Source organism: Chiloscyllium punctatum, chromosome 45, assembly GCF_047496795.1.
Source record: "Chiloscyllium punctatum isolate Juve2018m chromosome 45, sChiPun1.3, whole genome shotgun sequence".
NCBI lineage: Eukaryota > Metazoa > Chordata > Chondrichthyes > Orectolobiformes > Hemiscylliidae > Chiloscyllium > Chiloscyllium punctatum.
Window position 1 is genome coordinate 63,473,974 of NC_092783.1, and position 19,816 is coordinate 63,493,789.

Genomic DNA, 19,816 nt, shown 5'->3' on the forward strand with positions numbered 1-19,816 from the left:
CATCTGGCATCTCTCCAAATTACTTACCTTTGTATGGGTAATTTGAAGAAGTTAATGCAGCTGAAGCAGCTATGCAGATCAAATGTCACACTATTAAAAGCCACAGAAAAGGATGCTGCTGGCAGTCAGAAACAAGAACCCTACACACTAAGTCAGTAAAGACACCTGTGGGCTCTTGTGGTAGCATCGCTACTTTTGAGCCAGAAAGCCTGGGGGTCAAGTCCCACCTGCTCCAGAGTCGTCATAACATGTCTGAACAGGTTGTCGAACATGTTTTAGGGAGGGCAGTTAAAGGTAGTTAGGGCTTAAATTCTAAAGCAGAAACAATAAAGGCACCCAAATTGCCCTCCAGCGATTTACCGAAAGGGAAAAATTAAATACCAGATGGTGGTGCATTGCTTTGGTTTCTGTATTGATGCTGATCACCCTCTTGGGCCATTTATTGTTGTGGGGCTCGTGCTGCTGAATGACGAAAGTTGCAGCTATTCTTTCACACTGACTTGTTCTAAATTACAGGGCTGTGGACTTTGTTGGAAATTGTTACCTCACAGAAAGCTGCAAATGTAAAATAAAAGACATTGCATGTTTAAAATGGTAAGTGTGTTCTCATCTCTAATTAGAAGTTGTAAGTGAATGGCCATAGAAGAATGAATGCCAAAATTCTGCTTGACTCATGTTAAGAACTACTAACCGACAGCAATAGTAACTGTTCTGTAGGACTGAGAAGTGGGAAGGCAGCAGCTGGTAGTGTATTCCCACTTCTGTACCATTTTGCCAGCAGTGGTAAAAATAGCAGATGTACTGCCACCTGAAACCTATTTGAATCACTTAAATTCCCAATTTAGGGTTTCTTTCCTCTTCCACTGACTTTCATCGGGGGGAAGGGATGGCGGGGGTACCTCTGCATGGAGACACTGCTTGCTGAACCCTGGGGTCGTGATGAGGGGTGCAGAGGGAGCTTCCTTGTGGACATATTTGGGCAGTCACCATCACTGGCTACTCCTGCCTTTAGCGAGATCCACTGTACCCTTGCCGGTACCTACCCTCCTAGCCTTGGCATTTCCAGACCCTACTTGTCATTTTGTATCCTTGAGTTCCAGAATGAGTTAGCTAGCAGATCCTGCTGCTGAGGTAGAATTCCACCACCGAGGCAAACAAAAACCATTTAACCCCCGAAACGTGTTGCACCATTTAGTTAGATCATGGCTGATTTATTCGTCCATTTGTCTACATTCCTTATCTCCTCATGTTAACCCAGCAAAAAACAATCCATATTCCCTCACATGACCCATTTTCTTTAATGTCTTTTAGGTGTCATTTTGCACTCTGTTAAAACATTGAGCGTTCAAATCTCACCATAGATTTGATCATATTGTTTTGATCTGTTGCAGTGCAGTGAGGGAGCGTACCCTGGTGGAATTGCCATTTTTCAAAAAAGATATTCAACAAGTTCTTGTCTGCTGCTTAGGCGAGCACTAAAGAATCTGTAGAATTTCAAATGGTGTGCTAACCAAAAAACATAGAAAAGTACAGCATAGAACAGGCCTTTTGGCCCACGATGTTGGGCCAAGATTTAATCCTAATCTAAAATATAGACAATAGGTGCAGGAGTAGGCCATTCTGCGCTTCGAGCCAGCACCATTCATTATGATCATGGTTGATCATCCACAATCAGCATCCTGTTCCTGTCTTATCCCCATAACCCTTGATCCCATTATCCCTAAGAGCTCTATCCAACTCTTTCTTGAAAGTATCCAGAGACTTTGGCCTCCACAGCCTTCTGGGGCAGAGCATTCCATACACCCACCACACTCTGGGTGAAGAAGTTTCTCCTCAACTCTGTTCTAAGTGGTCTACCCCTTATTCTTAAACAGTGTCCTCTGGTTCGGGACTTACCCATCAGCGGAAACATGCTTCCTGCCTCCAGAGTGTCCAATTCTTTAATAATCTTATACGTCTCAATCAGATCCCCTCTCATCCTTCTAAACACGAGTCTATACAAGCCCAGTCGCTCCAATCTTTCAGCGTAAAATAGTCCAGCCATTCCGGGAATTGACCTCGTGAACCAACGCTGCACTCCCTCAATAGCCAGCATGTCCTACCTCAAATTTGGAGACCAAAACTGCACACAATACTCCAGGTGCAGTCTCACCAGGGCCCTGTACAGCTGCAGAAGGACCTCTTTGCTTCTATACTCAATTCCTCTTGTTATGAAGGCCAGCATGCCATTAGTTTTCTTCACTGCATGCTTATAATATAGTAACAACCTACATATCCCTCAACTTACTGCTATCCATGTGCCTGTCCAGCAATCACTTAAATGTCCCTAATGACTCTGCTTCACCACCACCACTGGTAACTCATTCGATGCATTCATAACTCTGTGTAAAAAAACCTACCTCTGACATCTCCTTTGTACCTTCCTCCTAATATCTTCAAACTATGACTCCTCGTAGCAGTCAATCCTGCCCTGGGGGAAAGTCTCTGGCTATTGACTCTTATCTATTCCCCTCATTATTTTGTACACCTGGATCTGGTCTCCTCTCTTCCTCCTCCTCTCCAGAGAGAAAAGTTCGAGCTTATTCAACCTTTCTTCATAAGGCAAGCCCTCCAGTTCAGGCAGCATCCTGGTAAACCTTCTTTGCACCCTCTCCAAAGCCCCTCTATCTTTCCTATAGTAGGGTGACCAGAACTGGACACAATGTTCCAAGTGTGGCCTCACCAGGGACCTGTAGAGCTGCAGCAAAACCTCACGGCTCTTAAACTCTATCCCCCCATTGATGAAAGCCAAAACACCACATTTGCTTCCTTAACAACCCTATCCATTTTGGTGGCAACTTTGAGGGATCTATGTACTTGCACACCCAAGTTCCTCCACACTGCCAAGAATCCTGTCTTTCATCCTATATTCAGCATTTGAGTTTGACCTTCCAAAATGTATCACTTCGCATTTACCCAGGTTGAACTCCATCTGCTAAGCCACCGGCGAGGATATTTGCCTCCTCACTCTCCACGGGAGTCGTACCAGAGGATTGGAAGGAGGCAAATGCTGTTCCTCTTTTCAAGAAGGGTAATAGGGAAATCACTGGCCAGTCAGTCTTACGTCTGTGGTCAGCAAAGTTTTGGAAACGAGGGAATTTCTCAGCCCAGCTCTGCATCCTGTCAATGTCGCACTGCAGCCTGCAGTAGCCCTCTATACTATCGATGACACGTCCAACCTTTGTGTCATCTGCAAATTTACTAACCTACCCCCTCAACCTTCTCATCCAAGTCATTTATAAAAACTACAAAGAGCAGAGGCCCAAGAACAGAGTCCTGCGGGACCCCAGTCAACACTGTCCTCCAGGCAGAATACTGTCCATCTACAACCACTCTCTGCCTTCTGTCAGATAGCCAAATCTCCCTCTATCCCATACTTCCTGACTTTATGAATGAGCCTACCATGGGGAACCCTATCAAATGCCTTGCTGAAATCCATATGCACCACATTTGCTGCTCGACTGTCGTTGACCTGTCTTGACACCTCCTCAAAGAACTCAATAAGATTTGTGAGGCATGATCTGTCCTTCACAAAGCCATGCTGACTGCCTTTAATCATGCTATGCTTTTCCAAATAGTCATAAATCCCATCCCTCAGAATTGTTTCCAAAACTTTGCTGACCACAGACGTAAGACTGACTGGTCTGTAAATGCCAGGGATTTCCCTATTGCCCTTCTTGAAAAGAGGAACGACATTCGCCTCCTTCCAATCCTCCGGTACGACTCCCGTGGAGAGTGAGGAGGCGAATATCCTCGCCAGCGGCTTAGCAACCCCCTTTCTCGCTTCCCAGAGCAGCCTGGGCTAAGCCATCATGGCCAATCATTCACTTATTCTCTCTGTAACCTTACTAGGAGCAGGCTACCTGAGTAAGAGTGCTTGTGATTCCAAATAAAATGCAGTTTTGAAAATAGGATTGTAGAATACAACAACAAAGAAGTTTAGTATTACAAATCTTTGACCAGATGGCAATTAGAATATTGTGTTTAGTTTTGAGTGTCCCACCTGAGGAAGTATGTCACATCAGTTGCTAGGCTACAACCATAACTACTCATATTGTTTGAAAGCAACACGCTGAGGATGCTGGAAATCTGAAAAAAGAACATGTTGGAAATGCTCAGTAGGCTTGGCAGCATCTGTGCTGTGAGAAGCAATATTAATACTTCAAGTCCATGACCTTTCATCAAAATCACTGCAGGTCACTGACCTGAACCGTTCATTCTGTTTGTCAGTCCACGTGTTGCCAGACAAGCTGCATATTTCTAACAATTTCTTATTCACTTTAAATTCCGTTTTGTTTTGTTTGCTTGTTCAGTCTGGAGCGCTCTAACCTTCTTCCCGAATCATTTCAAGTCTGTAGTATGTTTCTATCCAGCTGACTTCAGCTCTTGGTTCCACAGGTACCTTTTTCAAATGATGCTTTCTCATTGTTAAATGTCCTACTTTACAGCTTCCATAAATAATCTATGTATTTTAAAATAAAAACATTGTAGTCATATTAATAACCAACTTCATATATTTACCATTAATAGAGCTTTATCATCAAATGTTTGAGTAATGAAAGTGAGCAATAAGCTTGTGATCTAAATGCCTTTAATTCCCTTAATTTTGACAATGGAAGGAAAGAAAACATTTGATTAATATAGTTTTTAAATGTCTGGTTCATAGAAGTGCAGAGGTGGGTAATCAAATATGACCAGTTTGTGCAAAGCCAATTCCAATAAGTCCGATGATGGATTTCATTTCGACCCCAACATCTCATCTACAACTGAGTGTGTTATTTTTATTTCTACACATTTCAGCTCCACAATCATTGAAACCATTAATTTTCATCCCTTCTAGATTATATTTTTCTAATGTTCTCTACAGTTCATCAGTCTAACTTGTGCAGAGCACAGCCGCCCAAAGACCTTTGCCCCTATTCTCATCAACTTACATGAGCTTCTTTGTGTAATGCATTGAATTTAAAATCATCCTAATTGAGTTTCCCAGTGGCCTTGCTATATTCTTCTCCAATCCTGGATCTTTCAGTTCCCTGAGTGAAAGAGTTTATGCTTTCTCACTTTGCTCCTCCTATTTTTTCATCTCTCTCCTCAAACCCAATCCTTTCCCCCATTCCCACATAGTGGTGGCAGAGTCTTTACCAATCTGGCCCTGACTGAGTGTTCTTTCTGAACTGAAGTAACAGAGCCAGGTATGCGATCACCAAGGGGACATAAATTTAAGGTGAAGGGTGGGAGGTATAGGGGAGATGTCAGGGGTGGGTTCTTTACCCAGAGAGTGGTGGGGGCATGGAATGCGCTGCCCGTGGGAATGGTAGAGTCAGAATCATTGGCGACCTTTAAGCGGCATTTGGATAGGTACATGGATGGGTGCTTAATCTAGGATAGAAGTTTGGCACAACATTGTGGGCCGAAGGGCCTGTTCTGTGCTGTATTGTTCTATGTTCTAAGTCACACTTTTTATTTAGATGTGCATAGATTGACACTGGTCTGGCTTTCTCAGTGCCAGCTGAGTGAACAGGACTTCTTACACGTGTTTATTTTTTTTAAAAAGTGTATTTTTAAGGCATCTGATCAAGTTGGATCAGATTTTGATGTTGTTAGGGTAAGGTGGGATCTGTTGCCTGGTAACAGTATTGATATAACTCCAGAGAGGCTGGTATCCCGTCTCCAAGTCAGTCTTCATTTACACATGGAGAGTCCTTAACACTGATCCAACTCCCTCAGAGCCATCTCTACACATGTGTTTATTTTTTATTTGTTTTTAGCACCCATGTTGTGTGTGCAGGTGTGAGACACCGTGAAAGACACAAGGTGCATGAATCTTTATTCAGTTTCCAGCACCAGGAAGATAGGAAACATCCGAGTGGCCAGTGACAAGCAGTGTCCTTCACCTGTGTGATCAAACAGTGAAGGGGAGGGCAGGGATTAAATCAAAATAGAGTTGGAGAGGGAAATGATGCACTCCACTCCCTGCAGTGCCCACTTCTCCAACACGTGTTTTTTCTTCAGAGCCAGCTGTCTGAGCAAACAGAACCTCTAACACTCCTATTTTTTTTAAACCCCCACACTACCGCCTAACTGTGGTAATGCTTATTTTCCTCCAGCCCCCATGTTGTGTGTGTGCAGGTGTGAGACACAGTGAGAGACACAAGGTGCACAAATCTTTATTCAAATTTCCACCACCAGGAAGATAGGAAATACCCGAGTGGCCAGTGACGAGCAGTGCCCTTCACATCAAATAACACATGTTTATTTATTTTCGTTTTTTTTGGGCTTGCATGTCCTTGGTGGAGTGGGAGGGGGAGTTGAAGTGTTCGGCCACAGGGTGGTGGGATTATTTAGTGCGTGGGTCGGATTGCTATTTTGAATGTAGTCATTCAGATTGACAGGTTTCGTCGCCAATGAGCCTGAGACCTCCCCCCTCCCCCTGGAGCATGTCCTGTGATGATTGGTGGGACAGTGCATCTTTCTTTGTGGGACTCTGCATCTAGAAGGACAAGGGCAGCAGATACTGGGAACACCAGCCCCTGCAAGCTCCCCTCCGAGCCACTCACATCCCGACTTGGAAATATATCACTATTTCTTCACTGGGTCACAATCCTGGAATCCCCTCCCGAAGGGCTTTGTGCATCTACTTACAGCAAATGGACTGCAGCGGTTCAAGAAGGCAGCTCACCCCCACCTTCTCAAGGGGTAACTAGGGACAGATAATATGAAATAACTACACAGAGGCCATATCCCGTCACTCAGTCACCCTGGGTTTACAGGTGGAGAGTCCTTGACACTGATCCAGCTCCCTCAGAGCCAGCTCTGAGTGAACGCTTCTGTTCATTTTTTTTTCTTTTGCTTGTTTTTCTTTTTTTCTTCTTACCCCCACACTCCCACCTAACTGTGGTAGTGCTTTTTTTTTCCCCAGCACCAATGTTGTGTGTGTGCAACTGTGAGATACAGTGAGAGACACAAGGTGCACGAATCTTTATTCAAATTTCCACCACTAGGAAGAAAGGAAACACCTGAGTGGCCAGTGACGAGCAGTGCCCTCCTCAGAGAGCAATGCTCCCTCCTATTTTTTTTCTTTTTCTTTTTTAACCTCAAATCCCCAAACTCCTTTTTTTTTTGTTTTTTTTTCTTTTACAAGGTGCACGAATCTTTATTCACATTTCCACCACCAGGAAGAAAGGAAACACCCGAGTGGCCAATGACAAGCAGTGCCCTTCACATCAAAGGGCAATGCTGTGTGATAATCTCCTGTTTTTTTTTCTTTTTTTATGCACTTCACAAAACAACTCCTAGTTGTTTGTTTTTCCCCCACACTATCGCCTAACTGCGGTAGTGCTTATTTTTTTTTTCCCCCAGCACCCATGGTGTGTGTGTGCAGGTGTGAGACACAGTGAGAGACACAAAGTGTACGAATCTTTAATCAATTTCCACCACCAGGAAGATAGGAAAACACCCGAGTGGCCAGTGACGAGCAGTGCCCTTCACGTCAAAGGGCAATGCTAACACATGTGTTTATATCTGTTAGCCAGGGCTTCCTGATTGGGACTGTTAACCTGGTCCAATCAGGGAATTCATATTCTATAAGGTCCACCTGGTTAACCTTATTACTACACTACATCCCTCCCCTTTTAAGTTTGGGTCATACGTCTGTGGAGGACTTAAGCAGTGAGGCAATATGGGCAGAGATCAGAAATAGGAAGGGTGTGGTAATAATGTTGGGACTGTACTATAGGTCTCCCAACAGCGAGCGTGAGATAGAGGTACAAATATGTAAACAGATCATGGAAAGATGTAGGAGCAACAGAGTGGTGATGATTTTAATTTTCCCATCATTGACTGGGATTCACTTAATGTTAGAGGCCGAGATAGGGCAGAATTTGTAAGGAGCACCCAGGAGGTCAGTCAGCATCCAAGAAACATCACCTAGCCTGTCTGAGTCACCCTGTATTCTCATAACATCCTCCTCACATTTCACCCTGCCACCCAGTTTTGTGTCATCAGCAAATTGGCTAATATTACTTTTAATACTTTCATCTATATCATTAATGTATATTGTAAACAGCTGCAGACCCAGCACCGAACCTTGTAGTACCTCACTGGTCACCGCCTGCCATTCCAAAAGGGACCCGTTTATCACTACTCTTCGCTTTCTGTCAGTCAGCCAATTTTCAATCCAAGGCAATGATTTGCCCCCAATAACACGTGCCCTAATTTTGCTCACTAATCTCCTATGTGGGACTTTTTCAAAGGCTTTCTGAAAGTCCCAGTACACTACATCCACTGGCTTTCCCTTGTCTATCTTCATATTTACATCCTCAAAAAAATTCCATAAGATGAGTCGAGCATGATTTCCCATTCTTAAATCCATGCTGGCTCTGACCGATCCTGTTACTGCTATCCAAATGAGTTGTAATTTTGTCTTTTATAATTAACTCCAGCATCTTTCCCACCATTGATGTCAGGCTAACTGGTCTATAATTCCCTGTTTTCTCTCTCCCTCCTTTCCTGAAAAGTGGGACAACATTAGCTACCCTCCAATCTGCAGGAACTGATCCTGAATCTATAAGAACATTGGAAAATGATTACCAATGCATCCATGATTTCTAGAGCCACCTCCTTCAGTACCCTGGGATGTAGACCATCAGGTCCCAGGGACTTATCAGCCTTCAGACCTAACAGTCTCTCCAACACCATTTCCTGCCGAATATAAACTCCCTTCAGTTCATCCATTACCCTTGGTCCTTCAGTCACTATTACATCTGGGAGGTTGCTTGTGTCTTCCCCAGTGAAGACAGATCTAAAGTACCTATTTAACTCTTCTGCCATTTCCTTATTCCCCATCATAAATTCACCCGTTCCTGTCTTCAAGGCCCATTTTTGTTTTAACCATTTTTTTTTTTTCTTTTCACATCTCTTAAAAAAGCTTTTACTATCCTCCTTTATATTTTAGGCCAGCTTGCCTTCATACCTCATTTTCTTTCCGAGTATTGCCTTTTGAGTTATCCTCTGTTGCTCTTTAAAAGTTTCCCAGCTTTCAGCTCATCTTTGCTATGTTATACTTCTTCTCTTTTATCTTTATACAGTCCTTAACTTCCCTTGTCAGCCACGGCTGCCCTTGCCTCCCCTTAGAATCTTTCTTCCTCTTTGGAATGAACTGATCCTGAATCTTCTGCATTATACCCAGAAATACCTGCCATTGTTGTTCCACTGCCATCCCTGCTAGGGTATTGAACCATTGAACTCAATAAAATCAATAAAATAAAATAAAATTAAATCCAGATAAACTCCCCCCCTAATAGCTCCATAGTTCCCTTTGTTCAACTACAATACTGACACTTCCAAATCTCCCTCCTCCCTCTCAAACTGCAGATTAAAACTGATCATATTATGGTCACTACCTCCTAATGGCTCTTATTTCAAGGTCCCTGATCAAATCCGGTTCACTGCACAACACCAGATCCAGAATTGCCTTCTGCCTGGTAGGCTCCAGCTCAAGCTGCTCTAAGAATCCATTTCAGAGGTACTCCACAAACTCCCTTTCTTGGGGTCAGTACTATCCTGATTCTCCCAGTCTACCTGTATGTTGCAGTCCCTCATAACAACTGTAGTAATATCTTCATGACAGGCTAATTTCAACTCCTTATTCAACTTTCACCCAACATCCAGACTACTGTTTGGGGGCCTGTAGACAACTCCCATCAGGGTCTTTCTACCCTTAGAATTTCTTAGCTCTATCCATACTGACTCTACATCTCCTGATTCTATGACCCCTCTCGCAAGGGACTGAATATCATTCCTCACCAACAGGGCCACCCCACTCTCTCTGCCTGTCAGTCTGTCCTTTCGATAGTACGCATAGCCTTGAACAGTCGTTTCCTAGGCCCTGTCCACTTGAAGCCATGTCTCCGTTATCCCCACAACATTGTACCTCCTCCCAATTTCCAACTGTGCCTTAAGCTCATCCACTTTATTTCTTATGCTTTGTGCATTCATATATAATATTTTTAATTTGTTACTCCCCTCACCCTTCCTATCAATTCTTAGTTTACTTGACCATACTGTATGATCCCTTCTTGAGTTTTCTGCTCCGTTGATTCTGTTGTCTTTCTTAACTTCTCTTATTCTCACTTTCTCTTTAACTTCCTTCTTAAATTTCCAGTTTTTCCCCCGCACTACTTAAAGTAGGTTTAGACAGAGGATTTGGATTAGCGCAGGCTTAGAGGGCTGACTGTACTGTTGCTGTACTTTGTTCTTGATTCTTGTAGCCATTCCTGGGGCATTTTTGCACTGGGCCCGGTTGCTCCAACTCTGCCTCTGATCTGAACAGTGTATGTTGGACCATAGCCTGACTCCTGCACTCAGGGTGTCTCAGAAGAAAGTCATTTTTTTTTCTTGAGGTGCTAAATGCATCAAGGCTGGACATCTGCTGTGTCCATTCCAGACTGAGGTATTTTCGATCAGACAGGGTGGGAGACCCCATGAGTTCCAACAGCCTTTCCGGCTGTTCTGCCATGTTTGCGAGTTTGCGGCTTTGATATGATTCATGTATTGTTCAGGACTACCTCGTCCATCCAAACGTTGTGTGTCATGGCACCTGACCTCTAGTTGCCATGCCTGTCACCCATGCAGGGCCATTTCTGTGGTTTCGGCACCAAACTTCATCTCCTGAAATAAATAGTCTCTCTCATTTAGAGGAGTCTTGTGTCTGTCATTGGCTTTCCTGGTACAGTTCATTCTTACTCCCCATAGTAACATGCTGTCCTGTACTGTGACCTGGTCTCACTGGGTGCAGAAAAGTTTTAATTCTGGTTGTGATGGTCCTTTTGTTTACTCCGTAAACACCAGCTATGTTAGTTTTGTCAGGACGAGATCTTCCTGTGTCCATGGTCTGATACTGTCAGCGGTAGCTGAAAGGGTGTCCAGAAAGTTTAAAACCATTGGCGGTGTATGTGTCATCAGGAGGTGGCTCAAGGCATTTGCTACTTGGCCTCCCAGACAATGCTCCAACTTGTAATTGTATGCATTTAGAATAAGAGCCCACTGCTGAATTTGACCTGAAGCTACGGGTCAAACTGGCACAGTCTTGTGCTCAGAGGATTTGGTCTATTACTATCACAAATTTATGTCCAGAAAGGTATTGGTGAAACTTTCTCACACCAAACCTTCCTTCTCTACCTGTCTATATTTGCGCTGTGAAGTGCTGTTTCAGCCCCTCTTGTTTCAGCCCCTCTTGTTTCAGCCCCTCTTGTTTCAGCCCCTCTTGTTTCAGCCCCTCTTGTTTCAGCCCCTCTTGTTTCAGCCCGCCATCTGTGAGCCAAAACTACCCCACTACCATACAGGGAGACATTGCATGTCAGCACCAGACCTTGCTTGGGATCTCAGTGTGCCAACATCTTAGATGATGATTGCTGCTTCACTTCTCTAAAGGCTGTGTCTTGGCTACAAGACCATTTCCAAGGCTGACCCTTTTTCAAAAGCAGTCATACTGGTGCCAAGATGGACAGCAGGTTACATATGAACTTTCTGTAATAATTTGCCAATCCAAAGAAAGACCTGGACACTCATTTTATCTTCCAACGGGTGTAGTCCAGTCTTGATAATGCTGTAGCCCAGGTTGGCCACTTGGGGTGCCTGGACCATGCATTTTTCCCTTTTGAAGGCAAATGCCTGCCTTGGAGAAATGTCTAAGGACTATATCCAAATTCTCTAATTGCTTTTTATTGGTCTTCCCTGTTATTAGCCAGTCATCCAGATAAACTGCAGCCTGGGGTGGACTTTATAAAATGTTCTCTATCATCTGCTGAAAAATGTCACACACTGACGATACCTCAAATGGTGGTCTCGTATATTGATGTAAACCTTTATGGTTATTAATTGTAGCAATCTTTGGGAATCCTCATCTAATTGCAAGTACAGGTACACATGGCTCATGTCCAGCTTTGTGAAGATTGCTCCTCTGCCACTTTTGCATACAAGTCCTTTATGCGAGGGATGAGGTATTTATTCAGTTGTGGGAAGCGTTTTACCGTTTGTTTAAGGTCCCCATAAAAGGTGAATCGACTTGTTCAGCTCCACAATCAGTATGACCGGTGGTGCCCATGCTGCAAACTGGACTGTTTGATGATTCCTTTGCTTTCCAGCGTCCGGATTCCTGCCCCGACTTTTCCCTGTGAGGCACAGGGTGGGACCTTGCAGAATCATGGCATTGCTTCCCGGTCAACGCGCAAGCTGGTTCTTGGATCCTTTCATAGTCCCTGGAACTTCCAGAAAACCTCTGGGTATTTAATTAGGACTTCACTCAGGCAGCCATTTTCGAATCGAAAAATGTTGAGCCAATTAAGGTGAATCTTCCTCTCAACCAATTTCACCCAACAAGCTTTGACTCAAGGCATTTACTACAGTCAGTGGTAACTGAACCAGCTGCTTCTCATACGAGAGTGGAACCAAAATTGTACTCTTAATCTGTAAAGGTTCCCTGCTATAGGTTCTCAGTCTAGCTGAAACTTCTTCCGTACTCACTGATTCTGATACAGCCATCCTGGTATCAACCTCGATTAGAACTAGGTGGCCATTTAATCAGACACTTATTTTGTTTGGTTCTGATCTGGATGTTGCTAAGTAATTAACAGTTCCAAGCCAGATGTAGGTGCGCTTTCTGGGATGTGCATTCTCCTGGGTGCCGGCCTATGAGTTGTCTTACTCAGTTCAGGCCCGGGGGCCTCTCTTGTTGTCTCGAGTTGGTGTACTGTCTGCAATGACAATGGCTTGCTGGCCTGGATCCTGAAGAAAATATTAACCGCTGGTCTGAGGCTTAGTTGTGTTTTGGTGTGGGCTGACCTAGAGGCCCTTTGTTCAAGATATGTCCCGAGTGTGGCTATGCATCACTCCAGTGATGTCCTCCAAGCTCAGTCGGCCTGGTGAGGCTATCCTCTTCCACCGGCATACCCTACAACTCATGGTCCACTTGCTGCATTTTCTAATGACAAAGCCTAAGTCCATTTGGGCTTCAGCTAGTAGGTGCTTTTGCCTGGTTGCATTGTTAATCCTACAAACCAAACGGTGTCTCAGCATCTCATTACGGCTTGAAAATCATCTATACCGTGCATTCAAAAAGAATGGCTACCCAATGAAAACAATCTGCTGATTTCTCAGCAACAAACCCAAACAAGCAGACAAAACCCATCCAGAAACCCTAGCCACTCTCCCCTACATCAAAGACATCTCGGAAATGACTGCCAGACTACTCGGACCTCTTGGCATCCTGGCAGAACTCCTGTTTATACCAATCAGCCAGGGCTCCCTGAATGGGGCTGTTAACATAGCCCAATCAAGGAATTCTTGTTTTGAGGTCCACCTGTCTAACCTCATTACAATCACTACATGATCCCTTACATCTTTAAACTTCTTTCTCCAGCTATAAATCCTTCTTTTAAAGCAATCTTTCAGTCTGCTATGCATTTTTAATCCCTTTTTCTGCTAAAATGCTGATTGTACTGGTGGCTTGGTAGTTCACTTCCAGGCCTACTAGTTATTGTAGCATTCCACTCATTTTTCATTTGGGAATGCTAGAAGATTGTTCATCTATGGGACTCAGTACAACATATCCTGATCTTGTTCTGAGAATAAGCTAGCAGAAATAAATTAATGTGGAACTGGAACTTTAGCTGAATCGACATACCCTTTATGACTGAAGCCTTCTGATCTGTGTGGCTTAGTATTGCATAAGTCTACGCAATGAACAATAGCTTAAGTACACTCGTGAAATTGTACTCTACTCATCTAGTAAATCTGTGTTAGATTACAATTTTCTTTCACGAGAAGTTCATGACTGTTTTGTATAAGGGAGTTGGGCAATTTGTGGTTTCAGGAGGATTCTGTGCAGTGGCAGCTGTTAAAGCATTTCTTTTACAATCATCGCCTTTTCTCTCATTTGCAGTGGTAATGCTGTTGGCTACCATGTGGTTGTTCCATGCAAGCCATGTTTGCTTTCCTGTAACAATGGCCATTTCTGGATGTTTCACAGCCAGGTGATCTATGCTGTCAATAGATTGGATTCCTCTGGTAAGCATTTTATTAAGCTGAGTCTGAAAAACTGCAGTGTAGTACCTCCATTGTCCAGACAATTAGTGTTATATAAATGCAGGGAGCTGATGGCCTGTTTCATATTGGGGGTTTTTGTTTAATTCGTTCATGGGATGTGTGGCCCAGCATTTATTCCCCATTCTTAATTGCTGGAGAAGATAGTGGAGAGCTGTATTTATGAACTGCTGCACTCTGAGATGAAATGACAACCACAGTGTCCAAATTTTGTGTAGATTAGATCTATTTGAATTCTTTCCTATTTAGATGGTGATAGGGCCATATAACGTAATTCCAGTGTTTAGTTCAATGTGAGGTGGTCTGGTTTCATTCCTTAGTTCGACTTCACAGCAGTTTTATGCAACTAAGTGGCTTGTTAGGCCCTTTCAGAGGGTAGTTAAGAATCACCCCCTTTGCCCCAGGTCGAATATTTGACTGACCCAGTCTGGGTTGATATATGTCAGTAGTTGTTTTAAAAATTCATTCATCGGGGTGGGTGTTGCTGACTTGGAAACATTCCCCTTTTTATAATTGACCAGAGGGTAGTTAAAAGTTAACTGTGTTGCAATGGGTCTAGAGTCACATAAGTCAGACCATGTAAGAATGGCAGGTATCCTTCGCTAAAGATGTTATGGATGAGATGTGTTTCTACAGCAATCAATCAACCAGAATTGCAATATGTTGGAGCTTCATCTGTTTTTCTGTCAGATGTTACAGAATTGCGAAGCAACTCCAGAACCTTCACATTTACATTTACATTATTGCAGATTGGCAATAAAGAGTTGTGCCTAATGGCAGACATTAATGATAAATTGTAACCCAGAGTTAACCGAGATCTTCTGTCTGGGGAGGATACTCAACTGCATGTAAAAAAAAAAAAATTTTAAGATTAGATCTCACGGAATACAGGGAGAACTAGCCATTTGGATACAGAACTGGCTCAAAGGTAGAAGACAGAGGGTGGTGGTGGAGGGTTGTTTTTTAGACTGGAGGCCTGTGACCAGTGGAGTGCCACAAGGATCGGTGCTGGGTCCTCTACTTTTTGTCATTTACATAAATGATTTGGTTGTGAGAATAAGAGGTACAGTTAGTAAGTTTGCAGATGACACCAAAATTGGAGGTGCCGTGGACAGCGAAGAGGATTACCTCAGATTACAACAGGATCTGGACCAGATGGGCCAATGGGCTGAGAAGTGGCAGATGGAGTTTAATTCAGATAAATGCAAGGTGCTGCATTTTGGGAAAGCAAATCTTAGCAGGACTTATACACTTAATGGGAAGGTCCTAGAGAATGTTGCTGAACAAAGAGACCTTGGAGTGCAGATTGATAGCTCCTTGAAAGTGGAGTCACAGGTAGATAGGATAGTGAAGAATGCATTTGGTATGCTTTCCTTTATTGGTCAGAGTACTGAGTACAGGAGTTGGGAGGTCATGTTGCAGCTGTATAGGACATTGGTTAGGCCGCTGTTGGAATATTGCATGCAATTCTGGTCTCCTTCCTATCGGAATGATGTTGTGATACTTGAAAGGGTTCAGAAAAGATTGACAAGGATGTTGCCAGGGTTGGAGGGTTTGAGCTATAGGGAGAGGCTGAACAGGCTGGGGCTGTTTTCCCTGGTGCGCAGAGGCTGAGGGGTGACCTTAGAGGTTTACAAAATTATGAGGGGCATGGATAGGATAAATAGACAAAGTCTTTACCCTGGGGTCGGGGAGTCCAGAACTAGAGGGCATAGGTTTAGGGTGAGAGGGGAAAGATATAAAAGAGACCTAAGGGGCAACTTTTTCACACAGAGGGTGGTACGTGTATGGAATGAGCTGCCAGAGGATGTGGTGGTGGCTGGTAGAATTGCAACATTTAAGAGGCATTTGGATGGGTATATGAATAGGAAGAGTTTGGAGGGAAATGGGCCAGGTGCTGGCAGGTGGGACTAGATTGGGATGGGATATCTGGTCGGCATGGACGGGTTGGACCGAAGGGTCTGTTTCCATGCTGTACATCTCTATGACTCTAAGATCTTGAATTACAAGATCAGTCAAAGTTGTAGATGGTAGTCAGTGGGAGAAACCAAGAGTTTCTATCTGTTAAAATGAAAGTCTGGACCTACTACTTCAAAAAAGAAGGTATGCCCATGTTTGGGCAAAACTGAAGGGAATGCCAGGCTTGGCTGGAGCGAAAGGAAATGGCCTGAATCTCTCAAAGCTTTAGCAGTGTTTTTCTTTGAATGTGGGTGAATTCCATGTGGATTTAAAGATCTTTGGGCAATGTCTCAGAGGTGAACTCCGTTTTATTTTAAAGAGCACCTTCAGAATCTTTTTTTAAAAAAAGTCTGGTTTTGCAGGATTTCAGCTCGAAAGTGCAGTTCATTCTAATTGATCCCAAAAGTTTTATTTTTAAAAAATGAATTCCTGGTAATTGAAATGAATTTTTTTTTAGAAGAGGGCCTTTGTTTATGCTTAAATAAAATTTTAAATTAATGGCATAACAAAATAGGAGAGAGCTTTTTGCAGTTTGGATACAATAGCTGAAGTCCTTGTCATAAATGATTCAGCATGAGGGAATGGACAAGCATTTTTGGAACTGGATAATACACAGGTAAACTGGCAGAACTTGGATTAGGATTTCAGATTTTAGACCAATGAGGTATCTTAGGGTAGGATTTTGAAGGGTGGTGAATCAGTAGTGGGATGGGTAAGTACAATGGGCAGCATGCTGTGACAATCATATGCAGTAATCTTAGAATGGTTATATAATGGAAGGAGGCTTTTTGACCTGTTGTTTCAACATTGGCTCTCTGCAAGAGAAATTGAATTTGTTGCACTTCCCAACCGCTTAGCTGCAATTCTAGAATTTGTTTTCAGTTGCTAATCCAACTCTCCTTGGAAAACTTTGCCTAAATATACCTTAACCACACATTCACTGCATTAGAGAGCCTGACCACTTGTATTCACTCAAGGACTGTGGATGTTACTGGATCTGGAGAAAGAGGTGATGAGCTGCTTTCTTAAAGTACTGCACCCCTTGGGGTGTTCCAGGATTTTGATGCAGCAGCAATGAAGGGATGGTCATACAGTTATGGTCACAAGAGTTGTCAGCACTCAACAGGCCCATCTATGCTCCCTCATTAACCTTTAACTAGCAGGAGCAATTACCTCCTATCCACCCTGTCCGTACACTTCAATGAGGTCCTCACTCAGCCTTCTCTACTCTAAAGAAAACCACCCAAGTGTATCCAGCCTTTCTTCATAATTAAAATTCTCCAACCAAGGCAACATCCTGGTGAACCTCCTCTGTACCCCTTCTAGTTCAGTCATATCCTTCATATAGTGCAGAGAGCACCAATTACTCCAGCTGTGGCCTAGAATGGTGATGTAGTTCCAGGTCAGAAGAGTGTGTGGCTTGGAAGGGGACTTGTATTTGGTGGTGCTCCCACTCATCTCCTGCCTATATCCTTATAGATAGTAGAGGTCATAGGTTTGGAAGGTGCTGTCAAAGGAGCCTTGGTGAGGGATTGCAGTGCATCTAGTAGATGGTAAATGTGTGACCAATGATGGTGAAATGAGTGAATGTCAGAAGTGGTGGATGGGATGCCAATAAAGTAGGCTGCTTTGTCTTGGATGTGTCAAGATTCTTAACAGTAATGATAGAGAGGCTGAATTGCTTACTCCAGCTCTGATTTTATATGTATCTATGAGCTGTACCTATCCATCAAGTGGAGAGGATTTGATTACGTTCCTGATTTGTGCCTTACAGATATAGAGACGCATAGTGAAGACAGATCGGAAGTTACTTGCCACAGATTTCCCAGCCTCTGGCCTGTTCTCATTGCTACAGCTGGCCCTATTCAGTTTCTGGCATTGCCTGGTATTTATGTGGCGGGAAGATTACTTGTCATTTATTATGTCAAGCCTGGATATTGTCCAGACCTTGCTGCATGTGGATACAGCTGCTTCAGCATCTGAGAAGTTAGAATGGTCGTGAACACACTCTTCTTATCTCTGGAATTAATCTCTTTTGTCTGTGTTTGGATTAAGACTGAAAGGAGGTCAGGACTGAGTAGTTCTGACAGAACCCAAACTGACAGGCAGTGAGGAAGATATTCCTTTGCACTGTTAGTGATCCCTTTCATCACTTTGCTGATGATCATGAGGAAACGTATAGGGTGGTACCTATCCAGGTTGGATATGTCCTGCATTGGTGCCCAGGACTTAGCTGGGAAACTTTCCACATTGTCAGGTAGTTGTCAGTGTTGTAGCTGAACTATACTGTGGTAGCTTGGAGATGGGGTATAGCCTATTTTGCAGCACCAGTCTTGAGTACTATTGCTGGGGCTGGGACATTGACAAGACCCATATCCTTTGCAGTATCTGAAATGTTTAGTTTACAGTTCTGGATGCAACACTGTAGGAATGATGTGAATGCATTGCAGTGAGTGAAGATGATGTTTGTGTGAATGGTTTCAAGGATGAGCAACTTTAGTTTTGACGATAGACTAGAGAAGTCAGGGCGAACGCAGAAAGCATAGGAGACTTCATCAGGGCTGGCAGCATCTGTGAAGGGAGAAACAGAAGAAGAGTCATACCAATTGAAATGTTAACTTTGTTTCTCTCTCTCCACAGATGCAGCCAGACCTGCTGCATGTCTCCAGTGTTTTGTGTTTTCTTCAGAATTCCAGCATCTCAGCTTCCCAGTATTTTGCCTTTATGAGATTAGTTGGGACTGTTTCTCTTAGAGAGGAGAGGCGAGGAGCAAGTTTGATTAAACTGTTCAAAATAATGAGGGATGGACAGAGTAGATAGGGAGAAACTGTCCCCACTTGTAAAAGGATCAAGAATGAAGAGAGGGTATTGACTTGAAATGATTTGCAAACAATGTAAACACTATTTGGAAAAGAACATTTTCCCGACAGTGAGTTTTTCATGTCTGGAAGTGTGGTGTAAGCAGACTCAACCAAAGCCTTCAAGATGGCATTAGATTAGATTAGATTACTTACAGTGTGGAAACAGGTTCTTTGGCCCAACAAGTCCACACCGACCTGCCGAAGCGTAACCCACCCAGACTCATTCAGATATTGGAGTAGAAATAATGTTTAGGGTTACAGGGAGAAGGCAAGAGAATGCAAGTAAGTCATCATACTCGTTCGGAGAACCAGTGCTGACACAATGGGATGAAAAGTCTCCCTCTCCACTAAGTCCCCCTCTGTTCTGTGAAAACAATCCCAACCCTTCTCCAAATAAGAAGTTCCTCATCTTACAGAACCATTCCCTTAACTATTTGCTGTAACCTCTCTAATGCATTCTCATCCATTTGAAAATGTGATATCTATAATTGGACAAACACTGTGGTTGAGGCTGAATTTGGGTTTACCATAAATTCCTGGCTTTTGTCATACAGCCATAGAGTCACTGCCTCTAATTCTAAAATCCAGATTTCTACTTTTTCAACCACAATTTCAATCTGTCCTGCCACCTTCAATGTTTTGTAGACATTTACCCAAGATTCCTCTGCTCTCACCCTTTTAGAGTCATTTCCTTTATTTTATATTGTTTCTCCTCATTCCTCTTGACAAAACATATCACTTCATATTTTCTCAGCATCAGGTTTCACTAATCCATCTATGTCATTTTGAACACCCTCATTATCCTCCTCGTGGTTCACCATAGTGCCAAGCTAATAGTCATCTGCAAGCTTTGAAAG

The 19,816-nt window shown here is 43.3% G+C and overlaps 1 protein-coding gene across 3 annotated transcripts in view; it reads left to right on the forward strand.

The window, feature by feature from the left end:
* LOC140467511 (protein FAM72A) overlaps positions 1–19,816 on the forward strand; it is a 30,470-nt gene that overhangs the window by 6,792 nt on the left and 3,862 nt on the right. For 2 of the 3 annotated variants that reach the window (XM_072563934.1, XM_072563935.1), the window contains exons 2-3: positions 517–594; positions 13,979–14,103. In XM_072563934.1, the coding sequence (XP_072420035.1) occupies positions 517–594; positions 13,979–14,103 (203 nt within the window). The remainder of the gene's footprint in view (positions 1–516; positions 595–13,978; positions 14,104–19,816) is intronic. The other variant, XM_072563936.1, reaches the window with a different exon arrangement.